Below are 19795 nucleotides of genomic sequence, written 5' to 3' on the forward strand. Positions count from 1 at the left end.
GTTTAACCGCTATGCAATCGCGCTGGGCCCAGCAATTAATCTTAATAAAGTAAAAATGATCATGACAAAGATCACCGCAGTGGCAGTGAAAACAATCTAACAGTCAGCACCAGGGAAAGTGAAGTAGATTGAAGCACATCAACTCCATTAGATTCTCAAAGCATGAGAAACAGTAATGTAAATCTGAAAGTTATCATGCAAGACAAAGGTACTAAGTGAAAATAACCTAGGGCCTGGCGCGATAGTGTAGTGGCTAAAGTCCTGGGAATCAATCCCAGAACTCTAATGTGAGACATGGGTCTCTCCCAGGTTCAACACCAGGTCCCAAGTTTTACCTTTTTTTTTTTTTTTTCAAAAACCTATTGGCTTTTCCAGATTCAGAATTTACCATACATAAAATACTTTCTCATGGAAGTACCGTAAGTCAAAATGTGTGTCACTTTACAACTTTGCAGAAAATAGTTTTTGTGCGCTTACCCTCCTGCCTTCTCTGCACCATTCCACACCCATCACTCTCACTGAAACTCACAGCCTTTCCTATCTCTCCACCCTGATGACAACCAGCAGTCCAAACTGCAACTCTATTTATTTCCCTCCATACCCTGATTACAAAGGAAACACACATTTACTCCAGAAAATTAGCCCACAATTGGAATTGCACAAAGAAAAAAATACCTTCAGTCTCAACACCCAGGAAAAAAATTATCATTCTTGATATAGCATTCATCATTTCTTTCAAAACTACCATCACACTGTATATAATTTTGTAATTAACATTTCTTAATATAACATTACCCCGAGCTCAAATTCAAGTACCTGATTTGCAGAACAAAGAAATATTAACAACAGAATGAAAGAATTCAGGAGAAAATTCAGAGTTATCAACCCTGCTGTCATTTTGGGCAACTACAACTTTAGGTTAACCTACTGAAATAAAACTCAGGGAAACGATGTAAAATACTAACTCCGATTATTCCACCCAAGAGGTAAGGGACCAGGGCTAGTTATAGTTCCAGTCCCATCAGTAAGTGCTTGAGAAGCACTCCCAGGGCGCCTACAGAGATCCCTTAAGATTCCAAAGTTCCCAAAGAAACAGATAGTGGCTAAAAACAGATTTCTGCCCTTGAGGTCGCAAGCGATAAAATCAAAAGAGTACGATACGTGCTAAGGCATGGACAGATCTGCCTTGACCCATATCTATAAATTAATAATTCTACAAATTCAGATTTGATATAAAACAGAATTTCTTTTTATTCCACATTTAATCGCTGCAACCAAATGTACCTTATGTTCTGTTTCCTGGGTAATATGTCTGCCTGGGACTAAATGAAGCACAATGGAAAATTAAAGGCAATCAAGGATAAATACATCCATTAGATTGATCTTTATAAAATGCTTCAATTCACTACTTTCTTTTTCACATGCTCTATTTGTAAAATATTAATTTCTGTCTCCATTTCTATTAAGCCGCTGCATATATCAACATAATTTTAAGCTTACGAAGTTTTATTTTCATGGAAAAATATTCACATTATAAGGAAAAGGACACAAATACCATAGAGATCTATATTTGATTTCAGCAACTACCGAAGAACTGATGAAGAAACAGAAGGCAGAAGAGCAGCCACCACGTATGATCCTCTTTTACCTGAAAAAAGAGATTTTGATGTAGGACTACCCTCTAACAGCACACTTTCTTGTGTCTTGTGTCCTAGCTTTGGCTTGCACTGCTGTCCAAATTCTGTAGGATGGATGGGATCCATAGGATGCATTTCACTTGACTGCACAGTGTGTGCGTCACCTGTGTGTTCAGAGGAGTGAGATGCGTCTTCAGGATGAGCACTGCCAGATACTGTGCTCCAACTGACGGCCGGAAGCTTCTGACCAGCTGAGTGTGGCTCACCAAAGCTCAAGGCACTCGACATACTGAGGTCGTCATCCTCAGGAATGGGGTTGTACCATATTTCTCCTTCATCATCTGCATCATTTTCCTCATTACAATCTAAAGAACAGTTTCTTGATAAGGCAGGCTCCGTAGTATTACACATCATATATGTACAGTATTCTTCCGATGTTTTGAGGAGAGGCTGAGATAGTTGATGTTTAGGTGGAGTGACAGGTGAGATGGGTAAATGACTTCTCTCTTGGCATTTCTTACTTTCTTCCTCCAGAGATCTCAGGGTACTCTGATATAGCCAATTGCGTTTCTTTGAAACAGTGATGTTGTTAAGTGGCTTATGACCACTGAACTCAATATTATCCTTCAGATCTTCAAGTTCCCTTCTCTTTACTGAAGACCCATAAACATTTTCAAGCAAATCTGTTTCAAAGAAGAAAAGAAGATAGAATATAATCCCTGGTGTATCAGGAAAACACATCCTTGACTTTTACAAAATTTCAAAATTTTTTTAAAAGAAAAAGAAATAAAAATTAGTATCAGTCACAATCAGAGACTAAAACTGAATCCAAAAACTTCTGGACTTTTCATCTAAATATGATTTCAATTATCAGTCACTAAAGTTTCAAAGTCAATACAACACAAATTTTGTTACTATTGGCCAGGCACAAACAGGCACAAGGAAATAATAAACAAAATAGTGCCTGCTCATAAAAAATTCATACACCAATGATGTATGCATGGATTAACAAGTGATCAGATTCTAAATATGTAAACATTATGTTAATTCCATATAAACAGGAAAATCATTTACACCCCAAAGAGTTTGCATATGGCAGGTTTCTGTGGCAGTCAATAAACTAACAGATACTACAGGAATAATGCACTGCAGCCAATAATAATCAGTCAGCTAACCAAATATCTATAAGCAAGTCAATGCATATAGGTTATTAAAATCATACTTTCAGAAATCTAAGATCATGTCAAATTTAGAAACTTACAGGATTATCATTTTCTGTTATTTTGAGTGTGTATATGATTGAATCATCTTGGTGTCAAACTAAGTAAAAAGTAATGGTTAAACAGTTATAAAACACATTAAGTTGGCCCAGTGCAATAGCCTAGTGGATAAAGTCCTCACCTTGCATGCACCAGGATCGCATATGGGCGCTAGCTAGTGTTCTAGATGCTCCACTTCCCATCCAGCCCCATACTTGTGGCCTGGGAAAGCAGTCAAGCCTGGGACAGCTCAAAGCCTTGGGACCCTGCTCCTGCATGGGAGACCCAGAAAAAGTTCCTGTCTCCTGGCTTCAGACTGACTTGGTTCTGGTCATTGTGGCTACTTAGGGAGTGAACCAGCACACAGATCTTTCTCTCTGCCTCTCCTTCTCTCTGTATATCTGCCTTTCCAATAAAAATAAATAAATACTAAAAAAAATAAAATACAATACAATTAAGAACTGAAAATCAACACATATTCAGGAAGTACTAGAGTTTCTGGGCTTTCAGTGATCACATGCTTTTTCCAAATGCACTGAAACCTTTATCTCATTATAATTCCCAGTCTTACTTAACAGTATTTCAGACCTTCAAAGGGCATAAAATGTAGCTTTGACATAACATAAGCTTGAATCTAGAAGTACAAAATTATGTAACTCACAATGGCCATGAGTTATATCTTTACTTTTTTTCTCAGATCTCTGTTAAAGCATATAAAACTTTATACAATTAAATGCATTATTCTGAGCCCTACTGGAGTTTTTTGACATATAGTATAAATGTTTCTTCCTTAAACACACTTTTATTTGTACTGTATTCCAAGAAACTGTAATGAGAAAAATAAAGCTATTAGAACCCCATATTTAAGCAAGTTGATACTTTTATTGATATAAAAAGTACAATGTTAAAATGGAATAATTACACTGCTAGACTCACTGCAACATTTTTTAAGATATATCCATTCCATTGGAAATGCAGATCTACAGACAGAAGGAGAGAAAGATCTTCCACCTTCTAGTTTACCCCACAAGTGGCAACAACGACCAGAAGCTAGCCGATCTAAAGCCAAGAGACAAGAGCCAGGAACTTCTTCTGGGACTGCCCCACGGGTGCAGGGTCCCAAGGCCCTGGGCCTTCCTCTATTACTTTCCCAGGCCACAAGTAGGAAGCTGGATGGGAAGTGCAGCAGCTGGGACATGAACCGATGTCCACATGGGATCCTGGAGCACACAAGGTGAAGAGCTAATCAGTAGGCCATCACACCAGATCCTCACTGCAATTATTTTTAATGAAGCTATACAACTACAAAAGTTTGACTTTTGTAATAGTCTAACTGCTTTACAAAATGCTGATGCTGGGCCCAGCGGCGTGGCCTAGCGGCTAAAGTCCTCGCCTTGAACACTCCGGGATCCCATATGGGCGCCGGTTCTAATCCCGGCAGCTCCACTTCCCATCCAGCTCCCTGCTTGTGGCCTGGGAAAGCAGTTGAGGACGGCCCAATGCATTGGGACACTGCACCCGCGTGGGAGACCCGGAAGAGGTTCCTGGTTCCCGGCATTGGATCAGCGTGCACCGGCCCGTTGCGGCTCACTTGGGGAGTGAAACATCGGATGGAAGATCTTCCTCTCTGTCTCTCCTCCTCTGTGTATATCTGGCTGTAATAAAATGAAAAAATCTTTAAAAAAAAATGCTGATGCTAAGTTTTCATTTACACATAAATGGCTCTATTATTATAATTTCTAATGAAGGCCTAATTTAGGGATGGGTGATTGGCCTAGAACGGAGACTGTTGAGTCTCTTGTCACATTACCTGGGTCTAGATGTCAAGCTCTCCTAACTCCAGTTTTCTGCTACTGCAAACTGTGGGCAGTGATGACTCACGTGACTGGATTCCTGCCACCACACCAAAGAACTGGGTTGAATTCCTGACTCCGAACTTAGTCCCAGATGAGGGCCATTTTGAGCATTTGGGAAGTGGTTTACCAGTTGGGAGCTTTTTCTGTCTTCCTCTCTGTCAGATAAACAAATAAGCTTAAAAGTCACATTTGTTTAATTATTTTTTTGAGATTTATTTATTTTTATTGGAAAGTCAGATTTACAAAGAGGAGTAGAGACAGAAAGATCTTCTATCCACTGGATCACTAACAAAGTAGTCACAGCGATCAGTGTTAAGCCAATGTGAAGCCAGGAGCCAGGAGCTTCTTGGGACCCAGACATGGGTGTAGGGTCCCAAGGCTTTGGGCCATCCTCGACTGCTTTCCCAGGCCACAAGCAGGGAGCTGGATGGGAAGTGGACATGAAACAGCACTCATAGTGGATCCCAGGTATGCAAGGACTTGCAGACACTAGGCTACTGCACCATGCATAAATTTATTTAATTGTTAAAGAACATATTATACAAGGTAGTAAGCTTTACTTGAGTAATTACTTATAAATTATTTAAAACATAACATTTTTGTGTTAATCAATTAAATGGATATATATATATATATATATATAAATTCAGCAAAATGGGAAGTTATTTGCAATCTTTTTCCTTCCTTTCATGCTTAGTGTTTAATCCATTTACCATAAATTTTAGGTGTTACCTTTAGCTTTTTACTCTTAGCTCCAGATTTTAGATATAGTGGAAAAAGGCATAAATAAGAACACACAAATAAATATTCAAAGTTGAAGAGCAAAACAGTCCTTATCGTGTTGCAATTCAAATGTTACATAATTTTAAGATTCTAATTAAAATCATTTTATTTTGAAAATCTGTAAGAGAATGCAGACATGGCAATTTCTGCAAAATTATTCAATACCGAAAATATTGCATTGTGGGGAACCGCTTCTGCCAACTTTATATTCTCAAATTGTTATCTTGCAATAAATCTATACTATTTTTACTGAACAATTAATTAATGCATTCTAAAATTATGTACTGTAGTCTCTATAAAAATATGTAGCATCTACAGACACCTTTTCATTGTTTTAAAATTTTTACTGCAGAAACAAATTGTTGATTTTCCTTACTTCTCTATCCAAATCCTAAAAAAGAGGCTGGTACTTGGGGTGGAAGTTAGACACCCCTGGCATCACACACATGGGTTAGAATCCCAGCTCCATTCTTTATTCCAGCTTCCTGCTAATGCACACCCTAAAAGGTAAGTGATGCCTTCAGTCCCTGGGTCCCTGTCACGTAACAGAAGGTTCTGCCTGAGTACCCAGTGCCCAAGCCCGGGAGGCATGTGGGGAGTGAACCAGTAGATGGGCACTCTCTGTTCCCTTTCTGGCTTTATGTCACTCCTTCTGCTTTGCAAGGAAAATTTTAATTTTTAAATCTTAAAATTGTTCTCATGAACACTGTATTAGTGTTTAAGTCTAAATTTAAAATTATTAAATATGCTAACATTAATTTAAAGTTTATGTTTAAATAAAAGCAAGCATCCTCTGCTTAGAGAGCCACCCTAGAAGATCAAAGATAAAACGAGAATAAACTTAAGTATTGGGGCCCAGCGGCGTGGCTTAGCGGCTAAAGTCCTCGCCTTGAACACCCCAGGATCCCATATGGGCGCCGGTTCTAATCCCGGCAGCTCCACTTCCCATCCAGCTCCCTGCTTGTGGCCTGGGAAAGCAGTTGAGGACGGCCCAAGGCTTTGGGACCCTGCACCCGCGTGGGAAACCCGGAAGAGGTTCCTGGTTCCCGGCATTGGATCGGCGCGCACTGGCCCGTTGCGGCTCACTTGGGGAGTGAATCATAGGATGGAGGATCTTCCTCTGTCTCTCCTCCTCTCTGTATATCCGGCTTTCCAATAATAATAAATCTTTAAAAAAAAAAAAAAAACTTAAGTCTTAGGCTTCTGTGTGTGCCTTTGTGTAGATATCTATATCTTCCCAGGTAAACCTAAAGGGAGAAGAGGGCAGAATAAAAAGAAAAAAAGTACTTTTATGTTTTTTGGTGTATGATTAGTAATAAAATCCCTTAAAGAATGCAAGCTATGTACTGACTTTCAATGCAGGAAAACTAGCAAGGAACACTTTGGTCCTACAAAAGTAATAGCAGCAAGAAAAAGAAGCATAAAAGAAAAAGACTAGCAGAGTGAGTTCCTCTAGAGGGTGGACCCTTGCCCTACTCTCAGTGCTCCGCACAGCAGCATTCCGCAACTTCTGACCATCTTTCTCTATCCAGAATCCTGATGACCTTGGGCTACCACTGTATTCTCACAAAGCAGGCTTGACTTCTTTTGGATAATACAAGCAAACTGCTGGGCACAGTACCAAATGGATTATCTTGTTCACCCGCACAGCAATCAGAAGACTGAGCCCAAGGCAGAACGACTACATCATAAACACTGGCCTCATAAGTGCAAGACTCAGACCGTAAACCTCTCATCTTTATTTTGCTCAGCACTGTATGACACAGGTTCCTCTGTTGCCAATTCCAAGATCTCACTAACATTCTAGGCAGGATGACAACACTGTGTATGGAAGTGCTCAAACTCATCAGATATAAGCAATTAACTATTAACTCATACAAATACAACTAAGCAGAAAGGGTTCAAGTGCTTTGCTCTAACAGCAGTTAGTTTAAATACTAAATATCAAAAGAAGAGTGAAATTTTTTTTGAAAATTTCAGGGGGATGTAAGCACTCTGTAAGTTTACTACTTAAAGACATGACTCACCAAAAAGCAGCTATCTATGCTGCAAGTGTGTTAAAATGAAGAATCCCAGGTCAAATCACACACCTGCAGGAACTGCATTTTTAACAAGATTTTTCAAAATTTGTATGTACATTAAGATTGAAAAGTGTTGCTCTAAAACACTGAGCCACCCTGGGAATGGCAAAAGTCTAGAAAATAACCTTGGTGGGTCTTAAAAACTAAACACCAGACGTGTCTTGGGAATCACTGATCCAGAAACGTAGGACTTTCAAATCCACACAACACAATTTTCTGCTGAATTTACAATCCTCAAAGTTTTCCAGCCACAAGCAACTCCAATGTTCTATGGCACTCTTCCAAAAACAAAGACCAAACAAAACAAAACAAAACAAAAAAAGCAATTGCATTTGCTTGTAGGACTGCAATGACATTCTCAGAGAAGGATTTAAAGCTCAAAAGTCTCATGCCTTTTGCTACTAACTTTGAACAAAGAGGACTCATGCAGAAAGAATTTTCTGGGAAAATTCACAACTTGTTGGAAAAATTCACAGTAATGAAACTCATAAGAAGAAAAGAAATCAGAGCTACAAATATTTGAGCAAAAAAGTAGATAGGCCCGGCACGATAGCCTGGTGGCTAGAGTCCTCACCTTGCTTGCACCTGGATCCCACATGGGCACCAGTTCATATTCTGGTGGCTCCGCTTCCCATCCAGCTCCCGACTTGTGGCCTGGAAAAGCAGATGAGGACAGCCCAAGGCCTTGGGACCCTGCATTCACGGGCGAGTCCCGGGAAAAGCTCCTGGCTTCTGGCTTCTGATCAGCCCAGTTCTGGCCATAGTGACCACTTGGGGAGTGAATCAGAAGACAAAGCATCCTTCTCTTTGTCTCTCCTTCTCTCTAAATCTGCCTTTCCAATAAAAATAAATAAATATTATTTTAAAAAATAGATAGGAATCTGCATCAAAACAAATGCCAACCTCACCTTAAAATAATTAAAGATCATAATAATTTTTAAAATACCACCTTAAAATAATTATCTAAAATTTTAGGCAAACTGTTAAAAATACACAAAATTTTTCCTTTCACACATCATGTCACAGAAAAAATAGGCTAATTTTAAAATAATTCTTAAGATTATATTTTAAGATTTATCTATCTATTTTCTTAATTGGAAAGGCGGATATACAGAGGAGAGACAGAGAGAAAGATCTTCCGTCCAATGGTTTACTTCCCAAGTGGCCGCAAAAGCTGTAGCTGTGCCAATCCAAAGCCAGGACCCTCTTCCGGGTCTCCCACACAGGGGCAGGGTACCAACCCTTTGGGCCATCCTTGACTGCTCTCCCAGGCTGCAAGCAGAGAGCTGGATGGGAAGCGGAGCCGCCAGGGTTAGCAACAGCACCTATATGGGATCCTGGAGCGTTCAAGGCAAGGACTTTAGTCATTAAGCTGCTACAATGGGCCCAAGATTCTACTTTTTAAAAAAGGATTTTATTCATTTTTATTGCAAAGATAGATTTGCAGAGAGAAGGAGAGATAGAAAGATTTTCCATCCACTGGTTCCCTACCCAAATGGCTGCAATGGCTAGAGATGAGCCTATCTGAAGTCAAGAACCAGGAGCTTTTTCGTGTCTCCCATGTGGGTACAGGGTCCCAATGCCATGGTCATCCTCTGCTGCTTTCCCAGGCCACAAACAAGCAGCTGGATGGGAAGTGGAGTAACCAGGACCAAAGCAGCACCCACATGATATGCCAGCACTTGCAAGGGGAAGACTGCCAAGTGAGCTATTGCACCAGGCCCAAGATTCTGTTTTTTATTTATTTATTTATTTATAAAGAAGAGTGACAGACAAAAGGGAGAGAGAGAGAGAGCTCCAAGGAGCAGAAGAGAAAGAGGAAAAAGTGAGGGAGGGAGAGAGAGGACAATTCCACCTGCTGCTTCACTCCAATGCCCACAGCCCTGATCAAAGTCATGGGCCTGAAACTGTCACTTGAGCCACTCTACCTCAAATTATTTTTAAAGCAATAAAAGGATAAAATAGCTCAACTTGACGTTTTGGAATTTATATCTGAAAACTATATGCTAGTTACGAGTTATTTATAAAACACAATGAAGTATAGTGGGCAAATAAAGTAATACTTATAATTTTTTAAAGATTTACTTATGTTTATTGGAAAGACGGAGGTACAGGGAGGACAGAGAGAGAAAAATCTTCCGTCCTCTGGTTCACGCCCCAAGTAGCCACCAACAGCCAGAGCTCAGCTGATCTAAGGACAAGAGCCAGGAGCCTCTTCTGGGTTTCCCATGCAGGGGCAGGGTCCCAAGGCTTCGGGCCATCCTCTACTGCTTTCCCAGGCCAGAAGCAGGGAGCTGGATGGGAAGATGAACATCTGGGACATTAACCTATATGAGATCCCAGCACATGCAGGGTGAGAATTTAGCCAATTAGCCATCACACCGGGCCCCAAGATTTGTAATCTTAAAGCTTGTTGAAACTTGTCATTATTTATTTCATGTAATGACTTTAGATTTCTTAAATAATCATCTCAATTAAGAACAAATTGGCCACTCTGTTAACACTACACACTTAAAGCATCAAATGCATTATGATAAAACCCAACTTTTTAGCAGTTCTTAATAGGAGTCAGAAATCAAAATAAAAAAATATTTTGGTCTCCATTTCTCACATGTTCTTGAATGTGTTTTCCAAAATATCTATAGGTAAATTAACTAGCTCTAACTCCTCAAGAAATTATTGTATATTACAAATTCTAAATGCAATTTTATTTTTAAGAACATGTGTGGGCCCAGGCCAATGGCTCAGTGGCTAACTCCTCACCTTGCACATACCACGATCTCATATGGGTGTGCTGCTTCGTGTCCTGCTGCTCCGCTTCCCATCAACTCCCTGCTTATGGCCTGGAAAAGCACTCAAGGAAGTTCCCGGCTTCTGACTTCAGAAAGGCTCAGCTCCAGCTGTTGCAGCCTTTTAGGGAGTGAACCAGCAGACTGAAGATATTTCTGTCTCTCCTTTTCTCTGTAAAACTGCCTTTCTAATAAAAGTAAATACATCTTTAAAAAAAAAATAAAACCTGCCTGAATAAGAAAAAAACGTGACATAAACTTTTTTGGACTGTTCACATCTTAATACCATCAATAATGCACTGCTTGGGGCCCAGCACGGTGGCCTAGTGGCTAAGGTCCTCGCCTTAGATGCCCCAGGATCCCATATAGGCACTGGTTCTAATCCCGGCAGCTCTACTTCCCATCCAACTCCCTACTTGTGGCCTGGGAAAGCAGTCCAGGACCTTGGAACCCTGTGCCTGCATGGGAGACCCATAGGAAGCTCCTGGCTCCTGGCTTTGGGTCGGCGCAGTACTAGCTGTTGCAGTCACTTGGGGAGTGAACCATCTGACAGAGGATCTTCTTCTCTATCTCTACTCCTCTCTGTATATCTGACTTTGCAATAAAAAATAATAAAATAAATCTTTAAAAAAAGAATACACTGCTTCATCTGTATAATTTTTTCAGAAAACATTTAAAAGCAGAATCTAAGTAATATCATCTTAAAGTAAACATTTAAAGGTAAAGGTTTAAAATAATGCGATGATTACTTAAAATCTTAAAACTTAAATTCCAAAATTCCAAAATTCCTCATCTTCTTTGCAACTCTGAGGAAACTGCATACTTTTCTAAGCCTTGTTGAAATTCCAACCATTTCTTCATTTTTATCAAAATTAATTAGCTCAAGCCTCTAAAGAATTTTAGAATGTCGTTGACCTTATTTTAACAGGGGTTTTGGAAGCATGGAGATCTGAATTGGATTTATATAACACTGATCATTTAAATCCAGGTACCAGCTGTGCGACCACTGCAAACTACATAACCCCTCTATTTCTGCTGTTGTTATTAAATTATAGTTGTCATATTTCCCAATGAGATATATATATGAGAACCACCCAAGTATCAAGATTGGTCTTAATAAAACCAAATTATGCTTCACACACACACACACACACACACACACACACAAACTTGAAAACAAACAAGGAAAACAAAACACTCAAAATCTGCATTAGTTACGCAAGCATTGCACAAATTACAAATCCTCAGCCTTTCCAAGAGCATTTACGAGAAATTATGGTAACTTTTGCTTTGACTTCTTATAAAATATCTAAAATACTATCACTATAATTCTGTTACATTTTAACTGGTGTTAGATGAGCAGTTTTCTTTAGCTTCTTACCAAAAAATATCAACAACACCATTCCTGAAGGGCCTACATTTATTATTAGTTTTTAACTCTTTGACTGTTTATACTATATAGGGCCTCAAAAGCCATCAGATGGTAAATGTTTCATTTCACAATAAGTAAAAAATATTTGACTGAAGTTTTTAATATATTTTTCTTATGCCTGAAATTAAATTATCATACAGAGTTAACTGAACCAAGATCAGGAGAAATAATGATGCTGTAACAATAAAGCATAATAAATGAAAAATACTTTAGTCCTGTAAATGCATGCTAATATGAATCTAGTACAAACCATCCTCCCTTTACATCTTATCATCCTATTTTTCAAGGGAAATGTAATTTGTACACTTGAGGATGAAATTTGACAGCTAAGGATCACAGATGTGCATATCCAAAAAACTTTGCAACTATGCCTGCACTTTAAAAAATCATTTGATCTGTCTTGTTTGATTAGAACTTTTGTTTCTCTCCACTGTTGTGTTTATTGGTGAAAGGAGCTAAAGTACAGAAACCCAGTCAGTCCTGTGGAACTTCAAATTCTTACCAGTAAGACAGAATATCATGAATCCATTTCAGCATACAGCATTTTTAAAAATTACTCTTGATAGTAAGTCTTTTTGCTTCTTCAATCTTTTTAAAGAAAGTATTTCAAAAAGTCACATTATGTTGGTTCAGTCTGAAGATCTTACAGTAGCTACTACCACAAAGAAGTTTCAAGAGAGATCTGATAACCTACCCTTCGGTGATAATTAAAAACCACACCCCAAAACGGGGAGCATATTCATATTATGAGGACAAAGTATACATCTTAAAAACTAATTTTTACTTCTAATTGAGTGTCCTTAAATTCACAAATGCCTTTCTAAGTACCTACACTTAAAAAAAAATACAAGGGACATTGTTTCTTTGACTTAAAATACTGGAATCCTTGATTTTCCCTGATAAAAATTACTAACATTGGTTTCTTAGGTAGAGAAGAGAATGTTAAATCTACCCAACTAAAAAAGATGTTTTACTTATGGGGTTTTGGGTCTTGATTTGCTTGGATTTGGGGTGGGAAGGTGTGTGAACCTGCATGGGAGAAGGAAAAAAAAAGTATAATAAGTAAAATGTCAGTTTATGAAGCCTGTAAAATCTCCCTTGGATCAGATTCAAACTTGCAAACTCCACGAAAGTCTCCGGATCTGCCTAGAGCTACAGAGAATAGAAAAATCAAGCAGCACCGCCCATCGCTCAAGTGTGTGGTGAAGTGAGCCTTTACTGTTTGTTGTATTCAGACAGCAGGTACACCGGGTGTTAGAAACAAAACTCCCAGTTCTTCAAGCCATTGCCTTAAAGAAGAAAAAGAAAGGCAAAACTAGTGTATGCGTTATCCTAAACAACCTCGAAAGCGCTGTAAGCCGTCACTCGCATGACACTGACTTTGGCACGGTCACCGAGCCCGGGCTTGGCTCCTAAGACCCAAGGCCAGTTGGTAAACACACGAAGGCGGCCGGCGTTCGCGTTGGGGCTGCAAATCATCCTACCTGTCAGCGTTATTCTTTGGTCCGGAGATACCGAAAGGACGTGGTTGTCGCACACTTTCAAAGCGCCCCGGTTCGCAGCGGCCGCCTGCGCTCCCGCGACTTTGGAAGGTGTCCCAGTACGGGCACGACCCTTCATCCCCAGGGACAGCAGGCGTCCTTTGTACATCCACTTCTGCAGTTTCTTCACTGTTACCGCGGGCGGCTTGAGGCAAGGGGGTCCCTCCGGGAGGTCTCCTTGGCCGCCGCGCATCACTGAGGACCCCGCAGGCTCGCTCAAAGGGCTTCCCGAAGGGCGGCCGGAGTTCTGGGAGCAGGGCGGCAAGAGTCCCGGGGGCGCCGCGGCGGCCCCTGCGCTGCCCGGGCTCCAGCCGTCCATCCTGCCTCCACGTGGCGAGGGCTCGTCTGGGTCCCGCCGTGAGCCGCACCTGATCCAGCTATCGCTCGGCCACCGCTGAAGGGGAGGCGGCCTCGCACCCACCGGGAGGCTCTCGAGGCTCCTGCTGCAGGGCAGCCGCATCCGACGAGTCTGCAGCTGGTCTCCCCCCAGTTCCCTCCGAGGCGATCCGGGCGGGGACACCTGCTGCCCAGGGCAGTCGCCTTCTCCCAGCTCCCAGACTGGAGCGCAAGCTCCGCCGCCAGTACCGCCGCGGGGGTGAGGTGGCTGGCCCGGAGCCCGGGCTCCCGCGGGGCAGCCGCAACCCGCCAAGTCCCCGCCGCCCCGCCGCGTGCCCGAGTCCGGGGGCAGGTCGTGCATGGCCCGGATCAGCAGATAATAGGCCTCTCGCAACTGGGTCTGCAGCCTGCCGGTCTCCCGGCGGCCGCCCTCCGCCCCCGGGGAGGAGCCCGCCGCCAGGGGAGGCGGGGGCCGTCGCTCCGCCTCCGCCCCCTCGGGCTCGGGCGCGGGCCGGGAGCCGCCGGGCAGGTTCTCGTAGTAGTCGGTGTGGTAGTCGTCCTCGTCCTCCGCCTCCTCTCCGCTGCCCTCGGAACCCGGCCGGGCGTGCAGAGAGGCGCGAAGGAGCTCGCGGCCCCGGGGGGCGGCCTGCTGCCAGGCGTACGGCCGAGGCCCGAGCGCCCCCGACCGCTCCCGTAGCCCTTCGGGGACCCGCGCCTCAGGCGACGGCGGGAGCTGGTCCAGGCGAGGCCCCGCTCCGCCTAGGTGCTCGCCTGGGAGTGAGTCCGGGACACCCCAGGCGTCCCCCTCGGCGGCCGCTCGGAGCCCCAGCCCTCCGGCGCCGAGGCAACCCCGTTTTCCTCGGAGCCTGGACAGAGTCCTCCTCAGAGGGTCCGCCATCCCCCTCCGCCTCAGCTGCGGAGCCCAGCACCCCGGTGGGGAGAAGTCGGAGCCCTGCTGTGAAAGCTGCGCTTGCGGAGACGGCAGCAGCAGCCGCAGCTCCCCATGACCAGCGTTGGCCCTCGCCGTCTCCTCACATACTTGGCATAACTCTGCAGCGGGAAGGCGTGGGGGAGGGAGATGGCGCCGTAGCGCGCATGCCCCGGAGCCCAGAACCGCGACGGGGCGTGCGGGCCGGGGCGGCCGGGCTGCGCTCCTGGGTGGGCGCGCGGCGCAGGTGGAGGCGGAGCGGGCGGGAAGAAAGGTGGGTTAGGGGTTAGTTAGCTCTCGTAGATCAAACGTGGAAGAGTGAGCGCCCCGAGTGCAGGGCATGCGGTGAGAGCCTGATCAGAAGTGGGGAAAAAATGAGCGGGAAGGTGAGCGTAGACTGGCGGCTGCAGTTTTGTTGAGGGAGCAAGAGAAAGGGAAAGTGCCTTCCTGGCTGCCACCACCCCCCCCATTGCCACCGCTACTGGAGGCTTGTCTCAGATTTGCAAGTCCTAGCTTGAGAGTAAAACAAAGATTGTTTTGACGGACGACGTACAGGTGTATCTCAGGACAGGCTGTTCTAAAAATGCGCTTATCACTTTAACTGCACAGGGAGCCCAACTAGTGGAAGGAAACTTGAAGTGCTTCTCTTTCAGGAAAGAAGAATCTGTTGTCTAAAGCAAACTAAAATTTATTTCTCTTTCAATTTCATGTATGCTAATACGAAATGTTTGCATTAACCAAGCCTTATAAAATGGAGCCATAAATGTCATGACTCTGTCTCCAAGACTACCGTATTAAACATGTAGGTTTACAGTTTTTCAGTCTAAAGCATTAACTCTAATTGTGTGTTGAGAAACAACTGAATTGAAAACAATATAATTTGAAAATATCAACTCTCCCCATGACATTAAATCCTATGTTCTGTGTATCAGTAGTCAAAGTGCCTCTTTGCCACAATTATATTGATTTGTGTGTGTGTGTGTGTTTATATATTAGAAAAGATCTTGCAGTCACCAACACCTAACACAGCACCTGCAACCTAGTGAATACTAATTGCTGGGCCCAGAATGGTAGCCTAGTGGCTAAATCCTTGCCTTGCCCTCGCCAGGACCGCATATGGCCACAGGTTCCTGTCCTGGCTGCTCCACTTCCCATCCAGCTCCCTGCTTTTGGCCTAGGAAAGCAGTTGAGGATAGCCCAACGCCTTGGGACCCTGCACCTGCATGAGAGACCCAGAAGAAGCTCCTGGCTCCTGGATTCTTGATAGGCTCAGCTCTGGCTTTTGTGGTCACTTGGGGAGTGAAGCAGCAGACAGAAGATCTTTCTCTCTGTAAATCTGTCTTTCCAATAAAAATAAACTTGTTTTTTTAAACTTCTTTAACTCTTAACAATTTTTATTTGACTCATAACTATCTTCAATTTAGTTATTCATGGAAGTAGCGGTGTCCTGCATTATGTATCTAGCAGTTAAAATAAATAAATCTCAAGAAAAAAACAACTACTACTACTTGCTGAAAACTTGATGCTTCCTTTACTGAATTAAAGAAACAAAAAAAAAGAAAGAAAGAAAAAACTTAGCTTTGGGCCTAGCGCCATGGTCTAGTAGCTAAAGCCCTCACCTTGAACGTGCCTGGATCCCATGTGGCTGCCAGTTCTAATCCCAGCAGCCCCGCTTCCCATCCAGCTCCCTGCTTGTGGCCTGGGAAAGCAGTCAAGGATGATCCAAAGCCTTGGGACCCTGCACCATCTTGGGAGACCTGCAGGACGTTCCTGGCTCCTGGCTTCAGATTGGCGCAACACTGACCATTGCGGTTACCTGGGGAGTGAATCAGTGGACGGAAGATCTTCCTCTCTGTCTCTCCTCCTCTCTGTATATCCAACTTTCCAATAAAAATAAAATAAATCTTTTTTAAAAAACTTAGCTTTAATATGCCTTATTTTTAAAGGTCTATTCATTTATGTATACGTATTTATTTACTTAAAGGCAGTATATTAGAGAGAATTTTTCCATTAGCCAATTCACACCCAAAATGACTTCCAGAGCTGGGCCAGGCCAAAACCAAGAGCCAGGAACTTCATCCCACTCTCCCACATGGGTGCAGGGCCCCGAGCATCTGAGGCATCTGCACTTTAGCAAAGAGCAGAATAGGAAGTAGAACAGCTTGCATTTAACTCTGCACCCATCATGGGATGCTGCATCCCAGGCAGCACCTTAAACCTATGGCTGCAGCACCAGCCCCTGATTTAGCTTTGTTTTCAACTCTATTACCCTATGTACACAGCTTTGCTGTTTGCACTAGGCAAAGGCTCCGAACTCCACCTGAGCTTTGACCTGTATTACCTCTGTCAGTGTTGGTCTCTCCGCCTCCTGGCAGTCATTTTAACTGTGTCTGTATTTGCAGAAATCTCTCATTCTTTCGAACTCCACACACACCTTTCTTCACTATGAAGTAGCCTCTGATCTCCCAGATGGACCCTAGCTCAAGTTCTTTCAAACTCCAAGTGTATGCATGCCTCATCACCTTACCAGAAAATTCATTAAGTCCCTCAGGGCAGAGACTCTTTATAATCGATGTTTGTATTCTCCACAGAGTAGGAGTACAGCATCTTATACATGATGAGTAACTTCTTGAATTAATATGAACCTTAATTTAGAGAAAGCAATGACTTTAACTTCCAATCTTTTCTAACCTTCACTAAGCCATACCAAGTTGGATTATTAGGATACATCTTTTTAAATAATTCTAATCTGGTAAAATATTATGTTTCCTTATAATTTGCCCATATCAATAATTATAATAATGATATTTTTCTTCCATGAATGTAAACCTATTTAATACACGGACATAAAATTATGCTCCATTGCTATATGAGGTTAGTTATAAGTTTATGGAAAAAGCATGTCATGAAGAAACCATGCCTGGATTTTTCAAAAATTTTTTCACCAGCAACAGTGTCTATAAACGTAGTTTAACCTTTATTTCAGAGGTTGTTTCCATTCCAACTCTGCTGCAATTTTTTATTCTTTGTAGTTTTGTGGTTTTTACAGCAAATAAGCTGCATTTTTACATATAAAGTGAATGGAAAAATATAAACTGGTGGGCCCAGCACAGTAGTCTAGTGGCTAAAGTCCTCACCTTGCATGCGCCAGGATCACATGTGGGCATTGGTTTGTATCCTGGCGGTTCCACTTCCCATCCACCTCCCTGCCTGTAGTTTGGGAAAGCAATTGAGGATGGCCCAAAGCCTTGAGACCCTGCACCCATGCTGGAAACCCAGACGAAGCTCCTGGCTCCTGGTTCCTGGCTTTGGATCAGCTCAGCTCTGGCCATTGCGGCCACTTGGGGAATGAACCAGCAGACAGAAGATCTTTCTCTCTGTCTCTTCTTCTCTCTGTAAATATGACTTTCTAACAAAAAAAACAAATCTTAAAATAAATTTTCATTCTTAATTTGTCAAGTTGTTCAACAGTTAACATAAAACATACTAGCCACTGTTCTAGTCATTACTCAAAATTAAGTCTGATGCAATTAAGTCTGAGGCTTAGCCTGCTCTGCCACAATGCTGACTCCAATTTCCAAAGCTTGTTTTAGTCTCTTGTCTATACCTCAAAGAGCCGGCAATAGTCTGTGCTTGAGCAGGCTGAAACCAAGAGCTTGAAATTTCATCTGGGCAGGTTCTCACGTATTTGGGCAATTGTTACAATGCCTCTCCAGGTACATTACCAGGGAGCTGGATTGGAAGTGGAGCATTGAACTTTAAAACTGGGGTTGTTCTATCACATGAATTTACTGTTCTAGCTACATTTTGAGTCATAATAAGAATTAATAAGGCAGTCATGGCAATGTGACACTATTTAATGACCTTAAAACTCACTCTAGTGTGCGTGTGCTACACTTCAACAAACAGTTTGTAAGAAAGCACTTCAAACAAGATAGTAGCCACAGATCTGATATCATGCATAATATAATTAAGACCATAACAAGATACAAACATAAGCTGCACTTCATAAAGTTTTTTGTGTTTCAACTACTTAGGTCCTATTCTATGACTTATTTCAATTTTCACACTTTCTAAGACTTTCCCATTGAAATCATGGAATGGGAATACATATCCCAGTGTTTATACTTACTTCTCAGTGAGTTGGCAATCATTCTGAAGACCCATAAAATAACAATCGTGTGCCAGTGCTGTCTGAAAAAAAAACGTAACCATGGAGTAGAAGGGCCCAGCAAAGCCAGCAACCAAATTAGGGCTAGAATGGTATTGACTCTCCAGGGAGAAGGGGGAAAAGGCAGCGCAGGTCGAGGCAGAGGGCTAAAGTTAACAGAAATAAAGGAAAATGTCTGGGTATGTTACAGTTATGTTCTAGTCAGTATAGACTGCCTTTCTGTCTCACTGATACTCAACCTCCCATTATGCTCTCAGGGAACTCATTGGCAAGTTCAGCTCTGGCATTTGCCCAGTTCTCTCCTTACAAGAATTCTCTGGTGGAGACCTGCCTAGCATGCTGCTCGGTTCCATCAGTGTTGGGTAAAGGTACTGCAGCTTTAAGCTTATCTCATACCACCACATTGAGGCTGCTGAGATGGCAGGCTCCTTACACAGCAATGGTTATCATTTCATAATTAACAAGATCTGGCAACCTGCAACATTCCTTACCTCAGACCCATCCCAGCACAGTAATAAAAAAGATATTTTCTCTGAATCTCTGTCTATTTTCTGATATTTTAGGAATACGCAGTGTTTTAGAATACTTCAGATTCCCTTCCCTATTTGGGGATATGTGAAGTAACTTGCTCAAGCTCATCGCATCCCATGGAAATGAATTCAGACCCATCCATTTGATTCCAAAGCCAGTATACCTCTGTGTGCTTCCTAAAGAAAAAAGAGACTCGACACTTGCTACGGTAGTACCTGAACTTACTGACTTGAAGCTTTGTTTTGTAAATTATTTAGCTGCTTACCTTTTAGAGAAGAGTTGAACATTTTGCAAACTTTTGTGAAATGCAACTGAGCAATGGAAAGCTGCTTGCTGAATGTTTGAATGGCTCTCAATGCAATCCCTTTCAAGGGTGTGAGAACCAATTCCTTTATTCCCATGTAACTACACATTTACTCATATTCATTCATGATGTGAAACTGCATCTCAA

The 19795-nt window shown here is 42.5% G+C and overlaps 1 protein-coding gene across 1 annotated transcript in view; it reads right to left on the bottom strand.

Annotated features, from left to right (window-relative positions):
- The window catches only part of SYDE2 (synapse defective Rho GTPase homolog 2), a 52776-nt gene extending 37992 nt beyond the window's left edge, over positions 1–14784 (bottom strand). The window contains exons 1-2 of the mRNA XM_058658758.1: positions 13322–14784; positions 1649–2320 (exon numbers count right to left, since the gene is read on the bottom strand). Coding sequence (XP_058514741.1) covers positions 1649–2320; positions 13322–14612 — 1963 coding nt within the window. The 5' untranslated portion in view covers positions 14613–14784. The remainder of the gene's footprint in view (positions 1–1648; positions 2321–13321) is intronic.
- Positions 14785–19795: the final 5011 nt, after the last annotated feature.

Source organism: Ochotona princeps, chromosome 2, assembly GCF_030435755.1.
Source record: "Ochotona princeps isolate mOchPri1 chromosome 2, mOchPri1.hap1, whole genome shotgun sequence".
Classification (NCBI taxonomy): domain Eukaryota; kingdom Metazoa; phylum Chordata; class Mammalia; order Lagomorpha; family Ochotonidae; genus Ochotona; species Ochotona princeps.